General features: G+C 37.6%; 2 protein-coding genes across 4 annotated transcripts in view; one reads left to right on the top strand and one right to left on the bottom strand.

The window, feature by feature from the left end:
- The window catches only part of LOC306993338 (uncharacterized protein), a 50737-nt gene extending 33124 nt beyond the window's left edge, over positions 1–17613 (bottom strand). Inside the window, exons 1-2 of one of the 3 annotated variants that reach the window (XM_079603040.1) lie at positions 16403–17613; positions 13657–13747 (exon numbers count right to left, since the gene is read on the bottom strand). In XM_079603040.1, coding sequence (XP_079459166.1) covers positions 16406–17320 — 915 coding nt within the window. In that variant the 5' untranslated portion in view covers positions 17321–17613 and the 3' untranslated portion in view covers positions 13657–13747; positions 16403–16405. Of the gene's footprint in view, positions 1–13656; positions 13776–16402 lie in introns of those variants that run through there. The other 2 variants (XM_079603041.1, XM_079603042.1) reach the window with 2 other exon arrangements.
- On the top strand, positions 1395–27773 carry sntb2 (syntrophin, beta 2). Its single transcript, XM_079603015.1, has 7 exons — positions 1395–2165; positions 9102–9303; positions 10042–10249; positions 18223–18365; positions 18540–18736; positions 20170–20348; positions 25601–27773. The coding sequence occupies exons 1-7, from the start codon at positions 1619–1621 to the stop codon at positions 25691–25693; spliced, it is 1569 nt and encodes a 522-aa protein (XP_079459141.1). The 5' UTR covers positions 1395–1618; the 3' UTR covers positions 25694–27773.
- Positions 27774–27801: the final 28 nt, after the last annotated feature.

Genomic DNA, 27801 nt, shown 5'->3' with positions numbered 1-27801 from the left:
TAGTCAACATCTTTTACTGAGTCAATATTATTTAGAGCTGACAGACACATATGTGTTATATTGACCAGTAGATTTACCAAACATTTCACTTTAACACAACAGCGCTTAGTTTCCTTCAGTCACAGATCAAAATAGATACTATGAATCATGATCGGCCAAACAAAATCTTACTGAAAGCTCATTTTTTTGTTTAGATTTATGGCTTTGATTTTCTCACAGTTTTAGAGTAAAATGTGTTTTGGAAAATATATATATTTCATATAAAAATTGTGCAGTTTTTATAACAATACATGTAGATTTTTAAAAAACTTTTTTCAAGTTCACTTTTTAAAACTTTTTTTTTCACTTTAGTAATAATCCACCAAGTGTCTTCTTTAAAAAGAAACCAAACTTAATGAGCTCAAAAGCATTCAAGATTCATGACAGTTTAAGTTGGAAATTTCATTTTCAAGTCCATGCAAAAGTGAATAGATGGATTAGGCCTATAACTACTGCATAAATATAATTAAGTACCATAAATCCCTTAAAAATACAAAATATTAAATAAAAATCATTATCGAAGTAAAATATAGTACAATCATTTCATTGAAATACTAAAAAAATCTGTCATTTTACCAGTGTACAGTTCTGGCACCATTAAAGCTATATAGCTATAGTCATTGTAGTTTGTTATAGAGATGGAGACGTTTATATTAATCCTGGTTTTCTCCAGAGATATATATATTAATTAACTAAATTAATGACTTTTTACAATAAAAATGAACCATCACTGAATTTACTTAAGCTGGACTGTGACGCTATTTTTCTTCTAAAAACAAACTTTGTTGCATTATTTTCCTGTTATCTCTGTACAACTGCTTTGAAACAATCTATATTGTAAAACGCACTATATAAATAAAGATGACTTGACTAGTCAGTATCAATCTACTAATGCCTAATAAATAATAAGTTTCTTGGCAACAGCAACACCTGTGTTATAGGCTAATGAATTATATTGCTTGGCAGATTAAATTATTTAGTTGGTCCATTATTAATATATATATATATATATTTTTTAAATTAATTGAACACTAGTGTATTTTACCTTATAACTATCGGTGTCGTTTTATAAAAAAAGATTAGATTTGAATAAATTATTTTTCAATGAGAGAGGCGGGGATTTAAAAAAATTAAAGTTTTTCTATCATACCCATACCAAAAGAAAAAGGCCAATAGTAAATAAAGCAATAAGTCCATTAATACAGTTACAATATTTTAACCAAATTCAATCTGCACAGTTTCCCCTGGTGAATCTCTGCTCAGCACAAACTCCAGCGGGTTGCTGTCACTGTTGGCTTTAGTGAGGAGGGAGGAGACATAGTTTTAATTCCCCGCCCCTTCATGAATAATTAATTAGATACAAATCTAATGGTTATCTCCGCCGTCCGATCTAAGGATGTTTTTAATTTTATAGTTTCTTCGTGCAGTGATCACACATTCAAAGCGCTGCAGAGATATAACGATGTTTTAACTAATAAGTTACAGACATAAAATCGGATCCTCTCGCTTCCTCTGGGGAAATGTGCGTGTGAGTGGGTGTGTCGAGGGTTTAAACTTTATGATGAGTTAAAGTTTGATCATGGCCGTGTGGACCCGCGCGGAGAAACAGGGTCTTCTGGACCTGCTCCTGAGTGACCGCTGGGTCCGGGTCTCCGCGGAACTCACACGGGACACTCTCACACTGACGGCGGAGGGCGAACCGTGCAACCCCGCGGGATATTCGGAGCACAACTCGCATTTAAGAAACGGCGTTTCCAATGGCAACGACCAGAACCGAGATGTTTTTCAGAGCCGCGGACAATACGACAGCCCGGGTCGGTTCAACGGGACCGGCTCAGACTCGGAGTCCAGCGGTTACTGTGACCCGGCGGGGCCGGAGGGGGTTCGGAGAGTTCGGATAGTCAAGCAGGAGTCCGGCGGACTGGGGATCAGTATTAAAGGGGGTCGGGAGAACCGCATGCCCATCCTCATATCAAAGATCTTCCCCGGTTTAGCGGCGGATCAGAGTCGAGCCCTGCGCGTCGGCGACGCGATCCTGACCGTCAACGGCAGCGACCTCCGCGACGCCACGCACGACGCGGCGGTGCAGGCGCTGAAGAAGGCCGGGAAGGAGGTGACGCTGGAGGGTAAGACGATCACTCGAGCCGCGGGGATTCAGCAGGCCCGCACGAAGCGTCTGAGAATGACACACAGTTGATCATTAGTCTAGGCTATTATTTTGAGTTCAAACTGGTTTTAACTAGTAAACAGTAGTTAATTTTACTCTTTTGAAAGAAAGATAATTCAGGTTGATAAGAGGCACGAGTTACATTAACATTTGAAAATCACTCGCAGAAGTTATGAAACTTATAGAAGTAACGTTAACGTTAGGCTAAGCTACATGCATATGTCTTTTCTGGTATTAAGCAGATCATCTACCTCGCTCCAATAGCATGTGGTTATTAATGTTTCTCCAAACATCCGGCGTGAATGTGTGGGAATGGGATATAGAGAGAGGGAGATTGACAGTTGTACTGTACTTGGCTATCAAGGCAATCTTTTTTGTGAAGACATCTGTTTATCGATTTTCGTCTCAAAAAAATCAAAATTTCATTTAGTTTTTTACAATTCCTATTTTTTTAATGGAATGCTGCAGTATTTATTATCAATTATTTCTCCATGCACGCATTTAATTTATTTTGTAACAAATGTGTCCTTGTTATCTTTAATCAAAAACAATTACATTCATTTAGTTTGCAACACCCACTTTCTACAATCCAATCGATTCTCAATGGACAAAATCAAGTTCAACCAACTTCATGCTTTTTGTTGTTGTTGTTGTTGTTTGTTTATGGAAACATGGCTATTGACACCGATATCACAAATCGATTTGATTTCAAATCACAAGCTCTTGATTTAATTTTGATTTGTTTAGATGTATATACGGTACAGCACATGTCAATTTTTAATTAGTCTCTTAAAGAATTTATACATATGCATATTGCATAACTCCTTCCAAATCAAATAGACCACCACAGTGCAACACAGAGAAATGGAGACTGACGGTGAAATAAGTGGAACAGGTCCGCATGAGATGGGCTCTGCTCACACACACACACACACACACACACACACACACACACACACACACACACACACACACACACTATCCTCTGTGGCACTGGCCTAATTAAAATCAGAATTATATTTGATGGTCCTGGTGGATCTAATGAGATCTTAAAATGGCTTAGAAATTATCCAATGATGCCGCACAATACCAGTACTGGAATATTCCACTGGAAAAGTGAAAAAGATATGCATCTACAACATCGAGATGCTGTGTGACATTATTACACCGAGCTCAATCAGCAATGAGTGATTCATTCAGCTCTAGCTTAGAAGAGCTTGCAGAAATGAAGAGAAATATATCCAGCCAGCCATAATTAGCAGCTTTCAATAAAAACATAACCCAGTGACATGCTTGATAGTTCAAGAATCAGTCTTCTAGGGTTTGAACCTGCAACCTTTGGGTTAAAGGATTAGTTCACTTTAAAAAAAAACTTTTGCTGATAATTTACTCACCCCATGTCATCCAAGATGTCCATGTCTTTCTTTCTTCAGTCGAAAAGAAATTAAGGTTTTTGATGAAAACATTTCTCCATATAATGGACGTCAATGGGCCCCAAATGGTTCAAGGTCCAAATGACAGTTTCTGTGCCGCTTTAAACGACATCAGACGATGAATAAGGGTCTTATCTAGCGAAACGCTCGGTCATTTCAAAAATAAATAAAAAAAGTGTGCGTTTTATAAGCACAAATGCTCGCCTTGCTCTGTTCTGTGATGCGCGTTCGTGACGTCACGTAATACGCAATTACATTGAAAAGGTCACGCTTCTATGAAAAGTAAAACATTTCTGTCCTGACGAAAATTTCTTTTAGGCTTTTTAATATTACAACACCCAGGATACGCACACGAAATGGCCATTTTAAACGATAAACTGACACAAAGACATTTGAATATGTGTGTATGGTCCTCCTTCCGCACATTTGTAAACACTGACTCGTCAAGCGTGACCTTTTCAACGTAATTGCGTATTACGTGACGTCACGAACGCGCATCACAGAACAGAGCAAGGCGAGCGTTTGTGCTTATAAAACGTAAACTTTTTTATTTATTTTTGAAATGACCGAGCGTTTCGCTAGATAAGACCCTTATTCATCGTCTGGTGTCGTTTAAAGCCCGTTGAAGCGGCACTGAAACCACTTATTTGGACCTTGAACCGTTTGGGGTCCATTGACGTCCATTATATGGAGAAATGTTTTCATCAAAAACCTTAATTTCTTTTCGACTGAAGAAAGAAAGACATGGACATCTTGGATGACATCGGGGTGAGTAAATTATCAGCAAAAGTTTTTTTTAAAAGTGAACTAATCCTTTAATGACCTAATTAGTCGCAAATAGGTGTTGTTGCTGCTAGTTTTTTAAAATGTATTTATTGTTTTAATCTGACCATAGGGTTTAAACAATTGTGTAGTAGTAGCTTTCTTGCTGCTTAAAAATATACTTTTTTCAGGGAATGTAACGCTCATGTTGCCAGAAATTGGTCATTATTATTAAAAGTAAATGGCTTTGCCAGTGCAAATTGCTGTCAGTGTGAATGCACATCGAAGGGATCTAGTCCACACAAAATTCATGAAAATCATTTACTCACACTCATGCTTAACTTACTGTCTTCAGGAGAACACAAATGAAGAATTTGGGAAAATGTTTCCATCTATGAAACCAGCCTGTGGATGTTTGGAAACACACATACGTACACCCTTATTCTTGTCCTGCAAATACTTGCACGCATTCATCTATCCAAACTGAATTCCTCAAATGTCTTTGGCCCAGCCAAGTGTTTTTCTGCTCAAGTATCAGAAACTATGTTCGTGTGTGTGTGTGTGTTTTCCTCACACAGTCCTGTATGTTCAAACTTCTGTAACAATTAGCTAAACGCATCAGCTTTCCAAACATTTAAATATAAAAAGAATTCAAGTATTTTATGTAGGTCATAGATTTCAATGTGGCTTTTGGATCTTCCTGGTAAATGTTAAAGTCCACATGATATCAAAATCCATATTTACTTTGTTTGCCTAAATTGATCGTTTTGTGGTGAACAATTCATCCATGCAAGTCAATCCACACAAAAAATGTTTTTGGCTTCATAATCTTTAATTAAAATCTGAAAATGCCCCTCGCCTCTGCATTGGAGGACCTTCCCTGATGACGTAGGTTTGACGGTTTTGGTGTCTGCTTAACATCCGTAACCACGCCCTGAAACACCTTCAAAAAAAAGTTCTAGACCCAATCAGGTGCTAGTTGGGGAAAAAAGCCACGCCCACTATTTTTCCTCATTTAGTATTCCGTTTCTCTCGGAAATACGTCACAACACAAGGTTGTAGGGCTGTAAACGATTAATCGCGATTAATCAAATCCAAAATAAAAGTTTGTGTTTACATAATATATGTGTGTGTATTGTGTATCATTATTTTGTATATATAAATACACACACATGCATGTATATATTTAAGATTTTTATTTATGTATAAAATAGTTATATTTATATTAGGGCTGTCAAAAGATTAATCGTGATTAATCGCATCCAAAATAAAAGTTTGTGTTTACATAATATATGTGTGTGTACTGTGTATAATTATTTAGATTTATAAAAAAAACACACAATCATGTATATATTTAAGAAAAATTGGTAATATTTATATATAATATAAATTATATAAATGTATATACAGTATATAAATGCAATTATTTCTTAAATATATACATGAATGTGTGTGTATTTATACACAATAATTATACACAGTACACACACACATATATTATGTAAACACAAACTTTTATTTTGGATGCGATTAATCTTTTGACAGCCCTAATTTATATATAATATAAATCATATAAAAATATATATGCAGAATATAAATGCAAATATTTCTCAAATATATACATGCATTTGTGTGTATTTATATATACAAAATAATTATACACAACACACACACATATATTATGTAAACAAACTTTTATTTTAGATTCGATTAATCGCGATTAATCGTTTACAGCCCTATTACAAAGTAACTTCAAGTGCATTCCATAAAAAGAAGCGAAGTAAAGCAGTTTTTAGGGAGTAATGCAATATCGTAACACATTAAATGTAATAGAAACATACCCCAACACTAGGGGTGTAGCAGTACACCGAAGTCACGGTTCGGCACGTACCTTGGTTTTGGAGTCACGAGTTCGGTACAACAGGATAAAGCAACAAATCCCCAATGCTAGGTTTCTCTTAATCTATTTTGCACAGACAGTAGTGCAAGTTACAGTTTGTTCCACCTGGCGGCATTTAGTCCCCCTGAGGTAGTTGTACGTTTGACTGAACTGTTTGCTTGTCTTTATTTCTTATTGTAGAGCTTCTTATACTTTACACTTATACTTTAGGTAAGGGATAATGTACGTCCAGCCGGTTCTCTCAGAATAAACCCCCCACAGGGTGATGAGGACCCCGACGCGAAGTTCAAGTTCAAACTAGACGGACATTTAAGTCATGCGGTGCGGTTTACAGTTATACCACATTACACAGCATTTCGCCACATAAATAATTATGGAGATAAGAGACATTGATTTCAGATTAAACCATTTTAAAATCGTACCTGTTTGTTATCCTATAATCCAACAGTGTACAAAACAATAGTTGTTGTGAATTCCCTGCTGGGAGGAGGTCACGTCACAGCAAGCTGTTGCATGCAGAGACTGAGGGACTGTTTGCGCATGCGCAGTGTGTTCGGGAAAACTTCCTGTGTAGTCAATAGTTGGATTTCCACCGACAGTCCGTGGTATTCATTATTACTTTGTACAACAGTGTGCGTCGGTGATGATGTAAGTTACGTGATGAGTAGATGTTGTTTATATATTTGAATGTGGCGTGATCTATTAATATTACTGGGGTAATATGTTTATTTGTTAACTTCATATGTAGCATGTGTTGCTGAGCCCGTGAAACAGACGGCCTGACATGTTATTTAGTTAATTACCTCACATTTCATTTACTTATTCTACTGTTTATTTAGCTGTGTAGTTTTGTTTATTGAAGGCCGTTATTATTTTGACGTTAAAGGAGAACTCCGGTCAATTTTAACATTGAGCTCTATTTTTAGTAAATTTGGAGTGCTGTCAATACAGAGAACAGCGACAAAAATCGTGTTGCCTGCCTTAGTTCCTGTTTTCGGTCGAAGTCCAAACTATTCGATTGTCGATTTCACGCGCGTGATCATAGGTAACTAAACCTATGCGCGTGAACTCGACAATCGACTACTTTGGACTTCGACCGAAAACAGGAAGTAAATACAGGTATGTGCGCTGGCTGATATAACATCATTTTTATTCATATCTTTCACATCTACTGCAGTCAGATTCACCGTGTTCACTCTGAAGGAATCACTCAACATGGCTGGGCACTTGTAATGACACATCAAGGATGATAAGAGAAATAAAAGCAGGTTTAAAATTTGCCCCATTCAAGTCAATAGGGTGCAAATTTTAAAAAGAGGATAACACAGTGTAGGCAACACCGATTTTTGTCGTTGTTCTCTGTATTGACAGCACTCCAAATTTACTAAAAATTGAGCTCAATGTTAAAATTGACCGGAGTTCTCCTTTAATGTGTTAAACTACAGATTGGTAGCTGACAGGGCTTTCTCAGTTTAGCTTGGTCACGTTACCTACCTATGGCGTGAAGCTGTGGTGGTGTTTAATGATCCTACACTGACCTTTAGTGGCGATTTGCAGTATTACACACTGTTCATATCTGTTGTAATTCATATTATTTACCATTGATGCCACTAAACTTTAATTAGTATTAATATTGTTTTACTGTTGTTAATTTCTGCAGGCATCACAAACCACACATACACATATTACAGTGCCCTGTAGAGTTGTAAAAGGACCAATAAATTCATCTAAAGAAAGAAGTTTCTGCATCTTCTCTGACCGGAGGATTAGGCCAGTATACATACAGCCAGTATTTCATCACCGCAGCTGTTCCGTTACAATAGTCACAAAATGGCAGCAGCTGCGTATGTATGAAACGAGAGAGTGAGTCCCCTGGATGGCATAATTAAATAACTACACAAAATATTGATTTGACTGAGTTTTAATATTTTATTAGCTCCTAATATTTTAAATCCGCTCCTAGTAAACGTGTAACACTGACTTCAGTGACCCGGATGAGCCTAGCGGCTGTTATCAGGGAACAACACACCGCTGGGTGGCACTATTGACCAATCAGAATCAAGTATTCCACAGAGCCGTGTAATAATAATGGATATTGATCATTAAAACTGACATTTAACAAAAAGTGACAGGGTTGTGTCATTTTATTATACATGTCCACAGTGAAGATAATCCGTGAGGATAATCAGATAATCCGTGGATTGCTGTGACTATTCGTCGTCTGACTGTACACACACCGAACCGTGACAGTTCGGGACGGACCCAATACTGAATATATATATATTCCTAATATCTTCATTATTAATCCGTATAGTATCTTTATTCTGTTCATTTCTTTTATGTTTAAAATAAAAAATGCATGAAATACACCGATTTTTATCGAACATCCCCAATATAAATATCCACATCCTTCCAAATTTTTTTTTTTACATTTTCCAGAACATGCTTGACATAAAAACAAAACTTGAAGTTTAACAATATGGTTTCATTGTTCCTCCAAACTGCTCTCCGTTGGTTTAGAGGATTTTTTTTCTCCAAACATCCCTCTATTATTGTTTTTCATAGCTTTTTGGTTTTATTAGTGTTGTTTTTCCTTATTCATGCATGTCTCTTTAGCATTCTAATGCGTCAATAAACTTTAAGCAGTAGCTACAATGTTTATATAATGCAGTATGTATGAAATGTGTGTCTGTGTGTGTGTTATTAGCCCATTCCTATACATTATGTGATGAAATGAGAGCAATGAATGCAGTGTTTTTCTTGTGGATGTTCCTGATGGTGAACTGTGTTTTGTGTGCAGTGAAGTACATCAGGGAGGTGTCTCCACTCTTCAAGAAGTCCTCTATGAGTGCAGATCTGCCCTGGGATGGACATCTTCAGTCTCCAAACCTCAGCGGCAGCGACGAGTCGCCCAAGAGCAGTGTGACTCGTGACAGAAAGATCATCCCGCTTAAAATGAGCTTCATCAGCCGAAACCTCACCATGCCTGACCTGGAAAACAGGTATGTGTGTGAGAGGTGTGTGTGTGTGTTTGTGTGTGTGAGGTGTGTGTGCGTATGTGCGTGTGTACTTGTACAACTATCTTTGTGAGGACCAGTTTGAGTTTTAGACCATTGGAGTGAGGACAAAGAGAGTTAAGTGAGAACATTTTGGCCGGTCCTCACTTTCTGAGACCGCTTTAAAGGCCTGTTTGAGGGTCAAGACTTGGTTTTAGGGATAAGGTTATAATGAGGTTAAGGGTCGGTTTAGGGTCAGGGTTCGGGTTAGGCACTTAGTTGTGATGGGTAAGGTTAGGGTAAACTGCTAGAGATTGCATTGTGTCAATGAATGTCCTCATAAAGATAGATGTACATGTGTGTGTGTGTGTGTGTGTTTGTGTGAGAGAGAGATTACAAAAGTAACCAAAAGCAGCATTTTGTTCCTGGGGTTTTACAGTAGCAGCTACATTTGAATTTGAATCTCATAAAACATATCCAGGTTTTGTTTCAACCCGAAATAAACTCTAGCTTGCTGTGAATTATTATTTCAACCAAATATTATTCATGATATTACAATAATGACAGTATTTGCTTATTACAAATAAAAATAGTGAAATAAATTCATAGAAACTCTGGTATTATTTTGTACATTCAAAAACTTGATACTTAACTCATTACTTTCAAGAAGTTCTGATTATATAATTACTTGTAAGCCCAGCACTGGAATGATAGCAGTTTTCTGTAATGCTTTGTTTTGCACAGGTTGTTGGAGCTTCACTCTCCGGACGGCCAGCACACTGTGGTGTTGCGGTGTAAAGACGGGGCCACTGCTCACTCCTGGTTCACGGCCATCCACACAAACATTGCTGCCCTATTGCCACAGATGCTGGCCCACGTCAACTCCTTCCTGAGCAACCCTAGCGCCAACGCACACTGCACGCTCAAACACATCGGCTGGCTGGCAGAGCAGGTATCTCAAACACACACACACACACACACCGAATGTCTCTTGTATTCTGAGGTCAATCATGACATGCAGATCAAAACACATGTCAAGTAAATGGTCACTTTACCAAAGCTTTTGTGATCCTCATTAACATGTACAAACAGCTGATGCAGTCTAGTAAATCTAAATATTACATTTTGACTTCTTTAACTCTTTCCCCACCATATTCACAAAACTTTAGTTGCCCCCAGAATATTTTGTTTTATAAATATGGGCCCTATCTTGCACCCAGCGCAATTGACTTTGAACACCGACGCATGTATCATTCCTATTTTGCACCCGCGCACAGCGGACTTTTCCCTCCACAGACGCACGTCGGTAAATTAGGGAATGAACTTGCGCTCGCAGGGGCGGTTCAGCGAAAAGAGGAGGCGTGTTCCGGCGCAAACGTTCCCTGGTGCTGTTTTGGAGTTTAAGAAAACAATTTTGCCACTGACCAGGAAAAACCCAGTCTAAAGACAGTGGCGTTTAGTCATATGCTATTTTAAGGGCGCGTGCTTGGCCATAATGTAGCATGTGAACAACGCGCATACACTTTGATTCTCTAATCTAAACAGACGCAGCAGTTTTCATTTTTGCAAATCAAACATTATTACAAGGAAAAATATTAACACACGAGGGAAATCATTGTTGTGTCCGTGAAGATGTGAAAAAATAGGCATAAATCTAGATTACACATTTACCCAAATTATTATACGCCTGTTTAACCGAAGCTAATTAGTGTTGGTTTCTCCATCATCCCCAATGTCACTTCTCTGTGTTTTACGGTCCTGACGAGAATGTCGGCCTCCTCGGCTGTGAACCGCTACTGGCGTGCGCTGGCAAATCCGCAGTTAGAAACATATAATGCGCTGTTGCATTCTCAATATTTAGTCATTTTACCTCAGATACAGGATTATGTATATGGAAGTAAAATTAGGCCAAATGTTTTTTAAACAAAAAAGCTTGTTGAATTGCACTAATTGAAAAAAATATGCATTGCAATAAAGTGCTTGCATTTTTATGGGCTGAAATTCAACATGGTTTAAGGCCATTGCAAAATTTTCGTATGCGTTTTTTTCGTATTCGTGATTCGGTGGCTCTGAATTGTCAAAGCACCATTCAAACACCATTCAAACTGCTTGTTACGGATGCGAAAAACGCAGAAAATCGAACCCGTTTCGATTTTTTTTTATGACGGACGAAAGTTTCGGAGGCAGTGTGCAAGCGTGATTGACAACGTGAGGTTGTATTTATTTTTTAACGTGCGAAAATTCAGGATGCGAATTTCGGACTCAGTGTGCAATGGCCTTTAAGCTGTGAATATTTCAATTCAAAACATTTCATACACATTTTCATTATTAAAAATTCAATAATCCGTACTCACCTTTCAGATTTCACTTCCAAAATATGAATTCTGTTTAGAAATACAACCTATAATATTCGACAGGCAAATTTCGGAAATTTCAAATTCGACTGAAAATTACATTTCAACATTTCACATGCATGAGTGTCAATGCATGATCTATATATATTTAACATATATATATATATATATATATATATATATATATATATATATATATATATATATTAGTGCTGGGCAACGATTAATCACGATTAATCGCATCCAAAATAAAATTTTGTGTTTCCATAATATATGTTTGTGTACTGTGGATAATTATTTTGTATATATAATATAAATACACACACGTGCATGTATATATTTAAGAAATATTTGCATGTATATACTGTGTATAGATTTATATATAATTTATATTATATATAAATAACAATTTTTTCTTAAATATATATATATGTCTGTGTGTGTATTTATATATACAAATATTTATCCACAGTACACAAACATATATTATGGAAACACAAACTTTTATTTTGGATATTATACATTCTACATATATTTCTCTCAGTTGTTTAGTTTACTTAACTTCATGTGCACCGCCGTGCTGAAGAACTGGGGGTTTCCTCAATACGTCATTCTCCAGGATTCTCCTGCCATCGGGACATATAAAATGCTTAAAGGGATAGTTCACTTTAAAATGAAAATTCTGTCATCATATACAAAATCATATCATATACAAAACAGTTACCAGGTCCCATTGACTTCCATAGTATATATTTTTCCTACTATGGAAGTCAATGGGACCTGGCAACTGTTTGGTTACTGACATTTTTCAAAATAACTTCCTTTGTGTTCAGCAGTAGAAAGAAATTCATACAGGTTTGGAACAACTTGAGGGTGAGTATATGATGACCGAATTTTCATTTTAAAGTGAACTTTCCCTTTAACTTAATGGACTAATAGTGTGATATAAAAAAACGAACTTGCACGGTATTGGGAATGTAGGCTATACTATATAGACTACAGGCAAGCTCATGGACTCGTAACGTGAAAGTCTCACTCTAAATCTTTCTCAGTGATATACTGGCATAAAGTTGGCTTGACATTGGAAGTTCGCTAGAGACCGTCTCTAAAGTTACGACATTGGTACACACGTTTCTAACTTGTATAGCATTTGAAGAGAATTACTTACAGCCATAAAAACTGTAAAGTGTTCATGTAGCTGTCAGGCATGACCTTTTAGATTCTTGAAAAAATAAACTAAGTCATGTGTAAATATCCCTATTTTTTCACTATGGCATTAGCTCATGTTTATTTGATCAAATATCAGGAATCTTGAAGGTGTGCATCATGCCTGACACCTACATGAACACTTTACTGTTAGTTTAATGACTGTAAAGCCCCGTTCACACCGCCAGCGATTTTGTCGCTGTGTGTCGCTAGTCTCTGTACTGTGAAGTCGCTTGTGGGCGTTGGTAGTGCGGTCGCTCTGTTATTGGTTGACTGGACGATCTGGCCATATCTATACTAAATACCATCAAAAGTGAACTATATAATTATAGGCTCAAAAGAAACAGTATGCTGTTGGGAGAGTGTTTTTATATTCCCATAGCAGTATTCAGTGGATTAAATCATTTACTAGATTAACGATCGATCAAGCAACAAATTAAACTCACTCATACGGTCATAAATGACTAAAACGTCATTCGTATTTGACAAATAATAAATTTTCTTGTCCCTAATAGTCAACACAATGCAGAGGAAACTGTAAAGTGAACTGCAGCAGTGCTAAACTTGCATCAAAAACGTACAACACTCAAACTATAAATGCATGAAATAAACTCACTGAGACTGTCGACAGTTTCTTTTCCATGCATCATTTTATTATATCCATGAATTCAATTCAATTCAATTCAAGTTTATTTGTATAGCGCTTTTCACAATAAATATTGTTTCAAAGCAGCTTTACAGAAAATGCATTTCAAAAATATACATACAAAAATACAGTTAGTTAATCATAAAATTTAGGGCATAACATATCGCCGGCGTTGGGTCGTCTCTTCACAGGCGTCGAGTCGTCTCATCACAGGCGTTGGGGCATCTGAAGTCTCCATGAGAGGCTGGATACATAACTGGAGCTGACGAACTCTATTTGAGTTAACAACAAAAAAGGCAGATGGGAAATAATTAGCGTAGCTAACTGCTGTTCATAATATGAATGCATTTGATCTGATTTAACTGTAGTATAAAAGGTATGAGATGCATCATGTGAATGCTTGGCTAAAGAGATGTGTCTTTAATCTAGTTTTAAACTGGGAGAGCGAGTCTGAACCTCGGACAATATCAGGAAGGCTATTCCAGAGTTTAGGAGCTAGATGTGAAACGTCCATCTAGATTAAGGTTGTATTGTAAGAGGTTTTGTGGGCAGTTTTTTGGACCAATCAGTAATACCTCCGTTTTATCTGAATTTAATAGAAGAAAATTACACGTCATCCAATATTTTATATCTTTAACACACTCTGTCATTTTAGATAATTTAGTGTTATCATCTGGTCTTGATGAAATATATAATTGAGTGTCATCAGCATAACAGTGGAAACTTATTCCATGTTTTCTTATAATATTACCAAGTGGCAGCATATAAATTGAGAATAGCAGGGGGCCTAATACAGATCCCTGCGGCACTCCATAATTTACTGACGTTATCTTTGATTTTTCCCCATTTAAATGGACAAAATGGTAACGGTCTGATAGGTACGATCTAAACCAGCTTAATGCCTGTCCCTGAACACCAGTGTAATTTTGAAGTCGATCTAAGAGTATTTTATGATCTATAGTGTCAAACGCAGCACTAAGATCGAGTAAAACTAGTATTGAGATACAGCCTTGGTCAGAAGCTAAAAATAAATCATTTGTAATTTTAACTTTAACTAGCAGTTTCTGTGCTATGATGTGGCCTGAATCCAGACTGAAACTTTTCATAGATATCGTTTTCTTGCAAGAAAGAGCACAGTTGAGCGGACACAACTTTTTCTAGTATTTTAGACATAAATGGAAGATTTGAAATGGGTCTGTAATTTGCTAGGTTATTTGGATCTAATTATGGTTTCTTAATAAGAGGTTTTATAACTGCCAGCTTAAATGTTTTTGGAACATGTCCTAAAGATAGAGACGAGTTAATAATATTGAGAAGAGGCTCCACTACAGGTAACACTTCTTTCAGTAGTTTAGTGGGTATTGGATCTAATAAGCATGTTATTGTTTTAGATGCAGTGATAAGTTTATTTAGCTTTTCCTGTCCTATAGTTGTAAAGCGCTGTAGTTGTTCTTGAGGGGCGATAATTGAGGCTGAATCATAAGACGCTGTCAAAGATTGTACATTTACAATTGTGTTTCTGATGCTTTCTATTTTCTCAGTGAAGAAATTCATGAAATCATTACTATTAAAATGTAACGGAATATTTTGTTCAGGTGATGTCTGTTTATTTGTTAATCTAGCCACAGTGTTAAATAAAAACCTTGGATTGTTTTGGTTATTTTCTATTAGTTTGCGGAGATGCTCAGCCCTGGCTGCTTTTAGAGCCTTTTTATAACGTGACATACTGTCTTTCCACGCAATTCTAAAGACCTCTAAATTTGTTTGTTTCCATTTGCGCTCTAAGTTACGAGTTTTTCTCTTTAATAACATGCGTAGCACTGTTGTACCATGGTGCTTTAGTTTTCTCTCTAACCTTTTTTAATCTAATTGGTGCAACAATTTCTAATGTACTAGAGAAAATGGTGCTCATACTGCTAGTCATTTCCTCTAGCTCATCTGTTTGTTTGGGTTCACTGAGAAGCTGAGATAGATCAGGTAAGCTATTCAAGAATCTATCTACAGTGGTTGGAAGGATTGTTCTGCCTGGTCGATAACGCGGCGCAACATGACACATTTCAGCCGTACGTAGTATGCAAGTTACCATGTAATGATCAGTGACATCATCACTTTGCGGTATAATATCCATATCGGTTGGATCGGTTCCATATGATATAATTAAATCTAGAGTATGATTAAGACGATGAGTGGGACCACTAACGTTTTGCTTGACCCCAAAGGAGTTTAATAAATCCGTAAACGCAGCCCCTAACGCATCATTTGTGTTATCAACGTGTATGTTGAAATCTCCAACAATTATTGCCTTATCGACATTGACCGATAGATCTGAGAGAAAATCTGCAAACTCTTTTAGGAAATCAGAGTAAGGCCCTGGCGGTCTATATACGGTAGCCAAGGCTAGAGATAATAGGGATTTCTTTCTTACATCTAGGAGCGTAACATTTAGCACAAGTACTTCAAACGAATTAAACCTGTGGCCTGTTTTCTGAGTAACATTAAGAATATCTCTATAGATTGTTGCAACACCGCCGCCACGACCAATCAGACGGGGCTCATGCTTATAACCGTATCCTGGTGGAGTGGACTCATTAAGACCGAAATAATATTTCGATTTAAGCCAGGTTTCAGTAAGGCAGAGTACATCGAAGCTGTTATCAGTGACCATTTCATTTACGATCTAATGTTTAGAAGACCTAGCTTTAGAAATTGTTTTTGTTCACTAATATTGAGATTTTCTGGTTTAATCACAATTAGATTTTTCTTAGATCCTACAGTAGATTTATTGTTTGGCCTCACTAAACGAGGAATAGACACAGTTTCTATAAAGTGTTCTACACTGGTTGGTACTTATATCAATTAATTTGGGACAGCAAAGAATGTGATTTGGACTTTGACTTACTAGTCATATGGTGTGTAACGTCTTGGAGATGTTGTCCGACAGAACAGCCGCTCCGACTCTGCTGGGGTGCAGGCCATCAGCACGGTAGAGCCTAGGTCGCTCCCAAAACAGATTCCAATTATTTACAAAGAGCAGTCTCTGTTCATTACACCATGACATTAACCATTCATTTAGTGCAAACAATCTACTGAACCTTTCTTGTCCTTGTCGGTACGTGGGAAGCGGTCCAGACACGACGATCGTTGCTTCAGGCGATGTTCTGCGTACCGTCTCGATCAGGCTCCTATAGTCCCTCTTCAGAACCTCCGTCTGCCGCAGCCTGATGTCGTTCACCCCCGCGTGCAGCACGACAGCTCCGACGCGCTCGTCACCGTTCAGGATCTCGGGGACCTGCGCAGCGACATCGAGAACACGAGCACCAGGAAAGCAGTGAGTGCGCACCATACCTTTACCTGAGGTAGCGCGGACATGCCGGACCATGGAACTGCCGATGATCACAGCGTCGTCGCGTTCCGTCTCGCGAAGAGGGGAGAAGCGGTTCCGGCTGGAGATCTCGAAGACCAGGAGGGGCGGAGAGGTCCTTGCTCTGGTCCTGGCTCGCGTCTTCCGTTGTGGAATCATCCAGGGTCCATGGTGCTGTGTCGGTGCCGGGGTGAATGAGGGCAGGGATGCTCGGGTCCTGTGCAGAGAAATACACGGAGTAGAGGAGGCCGGAGTCGAAAAGTTACTAACCACTGACTTGTGAGCATCGGCGCGTGATGCTTCAAGCGCTGATCGTCGGTCTCGCAGCTCGGCCTGCCTCCCCAGCAGATCACGGATCTGCTTCTCCACGGACTCCAGCTCCAACCACACCGAATGCAGCTCAAACGTGTCCTCACCTGCACTCAGAGGTAGACACACATCTGATGTATTCGCCATTATGACAGATGAACAATAAATTAGCAGTGATGCTACCAATATCACTACTAATTTAGGACTGAAATCATGGATAGAACCCGTATCCTTCCAGTGATTCGAGTTTAAATAAGACGGTCGATAGGCGAGACCACGCGTGCAAATGCTAGCGGGCTAACGTTAGAGATAGTAACGGAAGTTCGGAAAGTTGGATATAACCAGCGATATCAAAGCAATCCGATTGTTTTTTATAGAGAGTAGTATCGGAGATATGTTCACACGCTGGAAAAATAGAAAATGCTCGTTTATAAATGAGTGTAACGAAGAAAAAAAATCAAGGATTTATGAATCAATTCGACGGAGCTCCAAACACAAACAAAGCAATTCGAAACACAACACAAACTCCAAACACAAACAAACATGAATGTGGTTAGTCAAATCATAAAACAGTGAAATCGCCCTCGAACTCTGTCTTGCCTGCACTCGAGACGGTGACGTAACGTGAGCTCCACTGAAAGTCTTCTTTCCTATTGGTTGTCGCTCGCGAAAATCGCTTCTCATTTGCATAAAGTTGACATTTCTGAACTTTTGTCGCTTGTCTCCTGTCGCTTGACACGCCCACATTCTGTCGCTCGTGTCGCCGGAAGTCGCCAGCGCTCCACTGAAATGAATGGGATCTTGTCGCTTTGTCGCTGCGTGTCGCTGGCGTTGTGAACGGGGCTTGAGTCAACTTTTGAAACTAGAGTCTATCTAATGAATGGGAAATATATCCACATTTTTTTTATTTAAAGCTGTGCGATGATATATTTGCATATAGTAATGTTCCAAGCAAGACGGTTGCCTTGTTTACAGCATTCTTTCAGAGAGATTTTTTCCTTTGCATATGAAAACTGTATGGATTATGAATTGAGTGTCTGATGTTTTAGCTTGAGCTGGATGGCGGGCGGCATCAGCACAGACGTGTCATCATGGCGCTCACAGAGAAAGACATCTTGCTGTTCCAGTCAGTGCCGTGGACGTATGAGAGCTGGACCTCTCCGCTCTTAACACACCCACTACTCGCCACACGGTAAGAGTTTGAAGCATTCGTTATTTAGTTTTTCCACCCTATCTGTGACCCCTCCATTTAAACAGGCTACTTAGCATCTTCTTTTTATTTTATTGTCTTCCCAGCCTTTTATTCAAATATGAATAAGGTTAGCCTCTGAATAAACTCACACTTTTGTATTGGTTCTGTCCACAGGCTTGTCCACTCAGGCAGCGTCCGCAGTTCTCCGGCTCTGGGTGCAGATTTGGTGTTTGCTACACGTACAGGCACAGGTCGAGGGATCGAGTCTCATGTGTTTCGTGTGGAGACACACTGGGATCTGTCCACATGGACACGTGCACTGGTGCAGGGCGGACATTCGGCTGCTGAACTCATCAAAGAGGTTTCCATAGGTGTGTGTGTGTGTGAATATACAAATAAGGAATCTACTCTTCGTTAAGACCCACCTTAAAAACTTTACAGACCAATCCTACCTTAGAAGATGTCCATCCCTGTATTATTATTATTAGACACTTTGGGATTGTTTTTGTCATTATGTAAGTCCATAGAAGGCATGAAATGAAAATTCACCTCATAAATTTTCTAAATGCTTGTTATAGATCTTATTGTGAATGATTAGTGTAAGTTTCCTTTTTTATTTTGTCCTCATAATAATCAAAAAGCTCGATCTTCTGCTGAAACTGACAGACTTCTCTCTCGTGACATATGCAGGACTTCTCCAATCATTTAGTTCACTTAAACCCCGCCCCCGCAAGCTTGTCAAGTCAAGTCATCTTCACTTATATAGCGCTTTTAACAATGAAGATTGTTTCAAAGCTGCTTTACAGAGATAAACTTATAATTTAAGGTAACAGATTGTTTTGGCTTTATAGCGGTTCTTGAATAATGTTACTTTCCAGCTAAAGTTAGTTTTGATTGATTCACTTCCGTCGAAAGGATCATTTGTTATTAAATTAGGGGCCGCTAAGACGACACCGTTCTCTCTACACAGACTTTAAACGCGAACCTGTGAGAAACGCTGATGGCGCTCACGTGCGCATCAAGAATTAATTCTATAGTTATGTGCGTTTGAATATATGTGCACATGTTTGTAATTCTCTACAAACCAAGCCTATACAAACTACTTGTCCTGCCTATACATTTGATACAGAATTTTATTTTATTTTATCTCTCCGAGGTAGATGCGCAAATTTTCCACAATGCTTGTGTTCATTTGCCTCAAGTTTTGAGTGCAACACCCACATCTTAACATCCAATCAACAACAGCCTCGGTTGAAATGTTAATTTTGTTTATTTCAAATAATTTTTATTTATTTAGTTTTGATTGTGGTTATGATGGTTCATAAATGTTCACTGTACCATATCATACCAATTGCACTGAAATTCTGCCGTTTTTAATCAAAATACTTTTTGTAAGTTAACAATTAATGAATAAATGAACGAATTAAAAGATTAATTAATTAAAATGTACTTTTAATGTTATACACTGAGTAGATATTAATCTTGTAAGATTAATATCCATACAGTGAGTACACAACATTTTAAATTCTGTTTTTCTTTGAAAAGTCCAAATTCATTCCCGTGGGATGTTCTGTAACACTTGTCTGGTAAACCATGGGCTTAGCACAGGGATAACTGAGCGGGAAAAAGGCTGGATTGAGAGATCTACTGTATTTCCCTGTGGTGTGGAACAATAGCTGGCGGGAGGAAATGTTGGAAATATTTAGTGTTTTCCTTCCTGAGTTCCAGCCAGGCAATAAAATATAAAGTCACATGAATTCACCCTCTCATGGTTCTTATCTGTGTGTTTGTCTGCACTCCTCAGGCTGTGTGTTGAACGGACAGGACGTTTGTCTGATCCTGCATTATGACAGAGGTTTCACCGTGACGCGGGAATCTGGGGAGTCTGTGCTTCTTCACTTTCCCTACGAGCGGCTCAAAATGTCTGCAGATGATGGAGTCAGGAATCTTTACCTGGACTTTGGTGCTCCAGAAGGCGAAATGGTATGACACGAAATATCATATTTACCCGTGACGATGTCATGAGTCCTTAATGTCATTTAGAATGAAAGTCTGTTGGTCAACATGACGGTTCGGTATGTACAGGCATTTTTACTGCATGATAAATATAAGCAGCACGGAACAACGGTTCATGTGTTCATTGTCTCTAAATTAGGACCAGAAATGGATAAATATTAAGTCTGCTGTTTAAATCAAGTAAAGAATCAATGTAGAAGAATAGTTATTATGTGCAAAAAGCAGGAAACGGGAATACCATTTTTTGAGCTTCGAAGCTTCAGTAGTAATGAACATCGAATATTCTAAGCTTCGGAGAGAGGGGCTGAATATATTCTTATCTCTAATAAAGGCAGGAATCTCTATATGTCTGTCTGTCCGTTTGCATTTTGAGTAATTCGAGAACCGTTCATCCAAACGACTTCACAAGGGAGTGCAGTGTCGTATTTGCTGCAATATAGATAGGCGAGACGCGACACGTTCAGAATTAATAAACTTTTAATAAACTACAGAACAGCGCGAGCGGGAAGCGGCACGCCTCACGCGAGCAGAGCTTATATGCTCCAGAACGGACACTGCACTAGTTATATAAAACAAACACACACACACAGGTATTTTAAGTTAATTAATATTTAAAAAAAAATATATAATATTTATATTAAAAAAATATAATATTTTTCTCACTGACAAAGTAGGGTAGATTTAAATAAATAAAAACTAAATTTAAATAAATAAAAACTAAATTTAAATAAATAAAAACTAAATTTAAATATAGAAAAACTAAATTTAAATTGATAATAACAACGGGTAAAAAGGATAATACATTTTGTTTCTATTATTATATTTTCCACAATGTCAAAGCAACGCAGCTTAACCCAAAACACAAGCTTCTGTCCACAAGCTTCCACAAGTCTACAAGCTTCTGTCCACTTCTGTCCATACAAACTCCGCCATCCAAGTTGTATGTTAAGTATTATATTTCACCAGATTTTATAGTGTAAAACATATCCAAGCGCGAATGAGAACCGTTTTGAGGGGGATGCCAGGTGTGCAAAAAAACAAACAAACAAAAAACACGAATATTCGAATGTCAAATTTTCAAATCGAATACCAAACCCACTGAACGAATATTTGAATATTCGGGTCCAGCCCTAGAAACTCTGTATATTTGTGCAGTGTGCGCATGTCAAAAAAATGTATTCTGATTTGAAGCTTCTGACATAAACGCGCACTTCAACCCGATCACTTGTTTAGCGTTCATGTAAACACTACATTCAGATTACCTAACCCTACCTTACTTAAACCTAACTCTACCTTACTTAAACCTAACCCTACCTTACTTAAACCTAACCCTACCTTACTTAAACCTAACTCTACCTTACTTAAACCTAACCCTAACCCATCAATCGGAATGAATTCAGGGTGTCATAAACACTAAACTTTTGTTGTTGCTCACTCTTTATTTCCGTTTTCTGCAGTAACTGAGCACTTCATATTCTTTATCCTGACTGAAGCACTTTTGTTTCAATCTATAAGAATAATATAATCAGCCTATGTTATAGTTTAAAGGTAAAGATATTAATATTAATAAGTTGAGAGTCTTGTGTTTATTCAACAATGATTTCACATTTATTGTTTACGGCTAAATAAAGATTAGAAGATTAACATACATTTATTTGAACCATTTGTATTTCTAAAATATTATATAGTTTTAAAGGAGGAGGTTTCAGAGAGTTGGCGAATTCATTTTTCAGAAGTTTGTAGGTACAGACATTCATTGTGGACGTTCTTGGCAGTTTTTCTAAAGCTTTTATATTGTTCATATCTATATCGGAATTATATTGTATTGACCGTGATATAAATTTTGGCCGTATCGTCCAGCCCTACTCTAAATGCATCCTTAGTTTCCTGTGCAATGAAGGAAACAACTTCGCGACCTTGCCTATCCCAAAATGAATCGGCACCAGTGACGACAGGATTTTTTTTGAGAGAAATTGCCTAATTACACGTCTAAACATAAGTATTGTGTTTCAACTTATATCTGTATCTAATGATGCAAATGTAAAAATAAAAACACCCTTTAAATCGGTTCAAATGTTGACGTATATCTTACTAAGATGCAATTATATATAGTTTATACTCTTATATACAGAAATGGACCACGGAGAACACATTTAGACAGTTTGTGAAACTCAAACTTTGTTTTCAGAGTTTTATTTAAGTTTCAGAAAAGTCCAGTACAAACGTCACAGTCACTCATCAAGGGCAGCTGACACAGTTGCTAGGCGACAAGAACAATCCTCCGTAGGCCTGACCGCTCCGTTTGACAACGCTCGCTCCGACCTTCATGGCCTTCGAAGTCTGCGTCCTTTAAAGAACGCAGCATCTGAACTGGGACACAGCTGTAGTCTTGTAATAAGCCTTTAACATTTTTTTTGCCAGCATGTTCTGAAGATGATCAGAGCCAATTTTACTGAAAAATTAATGAGCTGGATAGAGAGCCTAAGTCCCTCCCCTTCCGGTTGACCACCATGGGGCCTTATTTCGGAAAAATATTGTATGGTAGTCAATGGCGAGAGACAACAAATATTTTGATCTCGTTTGAATTGTGCCCTGAATTACACATATGATGTTTGTCCATTTAAAAGATACATTTTAAAGTCGAGAAAGTCTGTGAATAGGTATAAGACTGTGAAAATACGTCATTACAAAGACTACAAACCCAAAAGGCGCTCATGTGACGTCGTACCTTTTCTCTCAATGAATGAAGCTGACTTTACTGAAGCTGACTTTACTGAAGCTAACTTTACTAACTTTACTGAAGCCAACTTTACTGAAGCTAACTTTACTGAAGCTTACTTTACTGAAGCTAACTTTACTGAAGCTAACTTTACTGAAGCTAACTTTACTGAAGCTAACTTTACTGAAGCTTACTTTACTGAAGCTAACTTTACTGAAGCTAACTTTACTGAAGCTAACTTTACTGAAGCTAACTTTACTGAAGCTTACTTTACTGAAGCTAACTTTACTGAAGCTAACTTTACTGAAGCTAACTTTACTGAAGCTACTTTACTGAAGCTAACTTTACTGAAGCTAACTTTACTGAAGCTAACTCTACTGAAGCTAACTTTACTGAAGCTAACGTCTGTCATGTTTTCTATAGTCTTACGTTATAATCGTAACGTTACGCCGTCATGCCGGAGTGTGTTGTACCAGACTGCACACACACGAGCAACGGTGACGAGAGATGTAGTTCATTGAGCAATTTCCACATAAAACTAAATGTTACTCTTCTGTTTTATGACAAACTCTATAAAGTGATCATAATTTACGCTATAATGGTCAAAAGTATTTGGACTACATTTTTTTCATTTAGTTGTTTCAATCAAACCCATTGCCCGTGGTGCTGTGATAGGATGCCACCTTTGTAATAAGTCAGTTCGTGAAATTTCATCCCTGCTAGATATTCCACAAAATTTCAAAGACCACGTAAAGTCATATAACAAACTGGTGCTGAGGCGCATGGTGTGTTAAAGTCACCAACTTTCTGCTGATTCCACAGCTGAAGAGAACTTTTGTTGTGGTTATTATCAGCACAAAAAACTGTGCGGCGGGAGCTTCGTGAAATGGGTTATCATGGTCGAGCGGCTGCATGAAAGCCTCAGTTCAATGCCAAGTGTTGGATGGAGTGTGTAAAGCACATCACTGGACTCTGCAGTGGAAACTTCGAATCACGCTTCTCTGTTTGGCAGTCTGAATGGTCTGGGTTTGGCGGATAGGAGAACGTTACCTGTCCGACTGCCTTGTGCCAAGTGTAAAGTTTGGTGGAGGAGGGGGGATAGTGGTGTGGGGCTGTTATTCAGGGGATGGGTTAGCTTAGGACCCTTACTTCCAGTGAAGGGAATCATAATGCTTCAGCATGCCTAGACATTTTGGACAATGCTATGCTTCCAACTTTGTGGGACAGTTTGGGGACGGCCGTTTTGTATTCCAGCATGACAGCATGACTGTGTCCCAGTGCACAAAGCAAGGTACATAAAGACATGGTTGGATGAGTTTGGTGTGGAAGAACTTGACTTGACTGACCCACACAGAGCTTCAACCCCATCCGACACCTTTGAGATGAACAGGCCTTCTCGTCCATAACCAGTGCCTGACCTCACACACAACCGGAATGAAAGGGCAAAAAATCCTCACAGAAACACTCAATCTTGAGGAAAGCATTCCCAGAAGAGTAGAAGGTGAAACTCGAAAAATTTGAGTATCGTGCAAAAGTTAATTTAGTTCAGTAATTCAACTTAAAATGTAAAACTAATATATTATATAGACTCATTACATGCAAAGTGAGATATTTCAAGCCTTTATTTGTTATAATTTTGATTATGGCTTGAAAACCTTTTCACAATATTCTAATTTTGAATTTGGTATTTTAATAAGCTGTATGCCATTATCTTCACAATTATAACAAATAAAGACTTGAAATATCTCACTTTGCATGTAATGAGTCTATATAATATATTAGTTTCACCTTTTAAGTTGAATTCCTGAAATAAATGAACTTTTGCACGATATTCTAATGTTTCGAGTTTCACCTGTAGCTGCAAAGAGGCAAACAAGCCCTCCATATTAATAATGTCTATGTATTTTGAATGCAATGTCATTGTTGGTGTAATGTTCAGTGTATGTGTGGACTCATAATCAACATTTCAATTTAGATGAATCGCATGTTATAGGATATCAGAGGACAATTCAAATGAATATGAAGATATCATTTGCAGCTCAAAGCTTTATTTCCCTGAAGCATTTATCTTAAGGTCCTTTTCATTTAATATTTAATATAATATGTAATAATAATACATAATAAACTTTGCTTTAAAGGCGCTATATAAAATAGTTTCTCAAGGCACACAATAAAAATACAAAAAGAGAGAAAAAAACAGATGCAAAGCATACAAAAAACAAGAACACACTAGAATACAAAATAATTGTAAAAAGCTACGGTAACCTAAAAAAAAAATGAGTTTTTAGATTGTTTTTAAAAATGCGTAGATTTCGTCCATCTTTAATATGAGAAAGAAGTGCATTCCAGAGTCCGGGAGCATACGATGACGAGAAAGCCCTCCGTACAGATAACCTGACCTTTAAAACTGTGTGAACCATTGTGCAGAAACTCTTCATGTGAACTGTTTTGTCGAAAGGAAACAAAGTAAGGACTTTTTTTCTTTGTTTCTCTTGTGTAGGTGTTTGAGCTTCACTCGGGGCCAAAGCCTGTGGTCTTCGTGCTTCATTCCTTCCTCTCCGCCAAACTGGCTCGCTTGGGACTGCTCTCATAAACCCACAGGAGATGATCGAGGTTCACTTATTTCTTTGGTTTATTGACAGCTACTATTTTACTCGAGCAGTGTTCTCATAGTGTCACTTGTCCTCTAACTGACACATTCGTTCAGCTGTGTGTGTGTGTGTGTGCGTGTGTGTGTGGCTTTCTAAAGCAGAATACAATCTTATTTTCCTCTGATCAGGAACACCAGTCGTGCCTTTTCATCTGGAGTCAACAAGCTTTTACAGATATTTTTTGAGGCGTAAGATCACAGTAAAGCTTTGCAAAATAACCAAAATGAATATTATTCTTGTATTATCTATGTTGTTTTTCATGTAACTCTCTTGTATTTATGTTTATATGCATTGCATGGCAAAGACTGTTACATCTATGTGTTATAATCTTAATGAATGTCATGTGAACACGGCAGTAACAGACTGCGGTTCATGCGAAAATGAAGCTTTAAATACATTCTCTCATGACGGACCAAAAATAACCTCCCTAAAGCTTAAATTCTCCTCTATAAGGTGTTGAATAGGATTTATTGAGTTCAAAGAATATTTTGAAATCAATATAAAGTATAGGAATGTTTTATATCTGTTCTTTACATTTCATGAACAATATTTTTTCTCATTTATGACCAAACCAGATCCAGGCCTTGATTAGTTTTGTCCTTTTCCGCTGTACATTAATGATCTGCATTAGATAAGTGATTAGTCCTCATTACGGGATTCCCAATATCAGCGAATTTTCTGGTTTCCATGTTTGGAAATGTGAAGAAAATGAATGAACTTTGAAATGAAAGAAATCATGGAGAAATTATTTCTATAGTAAATAGTTTTTTTTTTTTTTCTTCTAGATATAATTAGCTCTTAAACAACTCAGCCTTTCGTGAGTACAATCTTTATAAAACAACTTTTAATCGTCCGGTTATCATGCAAGACTGAAAAGGTCGTGGGAATTCGCCGGTCAGGTGGTTGTGGCGGCCGTGTTATTAGCACTGATGTGGTTTGTTTTGGCAAATTCACTTCGTCTTATCAGTAATATCAATTATAGCATCAGTATATATTCTTTATTAACATATTAGCTTTTTATGTAATGCATGTAATGAGTTTGAGCTCATTATCTCCTACAGTAACCAATCAGCCTTTAGACTTTGTAAAAGCAATCACAGAAAACATGCCTTCGAAACCTTCATTGCATAGACCGCATGCAGAATGGAGGCAGTATGTGTTTATAGGAAGAGAATATGAACAATATCACAATGTATAGAGGTATTAATGTCTTTTAAATGATTGTATAAACCGCATTCCTTCACAAAACCATTGCACAAGGTTAACAGAAGCAATATTTTCGCATAAGAGTCACTCCACAAGTAAGATGGTTAGGTCCTTTTTTCTCTCTTTTTTAAAGGACCACAGATACAACCTCTGATGTGTTTAAGTGCCCTTCAACTTTTATAGTCTATTGTACGTACTAGTACAATAAATCTTTGAAAATGAGAGGGAGTGAATTTGTGAAAATTCAAGTGAATTCTTAGTCACATGGAGACCACCTTGGTTTCTTCTAAAGTGTCTATTAAAATAAAACATGACACTTTTGTCTGTGATTACGGATAGTTTTTTGAGGTTGGTGATCCGTCATAGTTTTGGACATCTTATGTGCTGCCTCATTATTTTCATTAATGTTATGATGTCAGACCTCGTACTGAGACCCATTGCATTGCGCATTGTCTTAACTATGAAACTGTGTTACAAACACTTGGCCAGGTTAATAAATTGCACTTGTGTAAGTGATATGTTTGGACCTGACATCAGCCTAATATTTGACATGACAATGAATGTACTTTATAGACCCATAGATACATGCCTCGTTTCATTATTTGTGTAGGGTTTTGAGTTAATAGATTTATTCTTCTTTATTTTGAGGAAATGTTTAAACCAAAGTTCACTTGTGGCAGCTTGCAGTACACAATCAAATGCGAAAAAAGCTAATTTGTTTGTGCGTGTATGATAATTCAAAGCCTGTAACCAGAAGCTATGCATTATGTCTGTATGTAGATTTCATATATAAATAAAACATCCTAATTAAATGAGTGATGTATTATATTTAATTCCATTACGT

The sequence above is a fragment of the Phoxinus phoxinus genome (assembly GCF_949152265.1).
Source record: "Phoxinus phoxinus genome assembly, chromosome: 25".
NCBI lineage: Eukaryota > Metazoa > Chordata > Actinopteri > Cypriniformes > Leuciscidae > Phoxinus > Phoxinus phoxinus.
The sequence above is the reverse complement of the archived record's forward strand: the minus strand, read 5'-3'. Positions and strand labels throughout refer to the sequence as shown.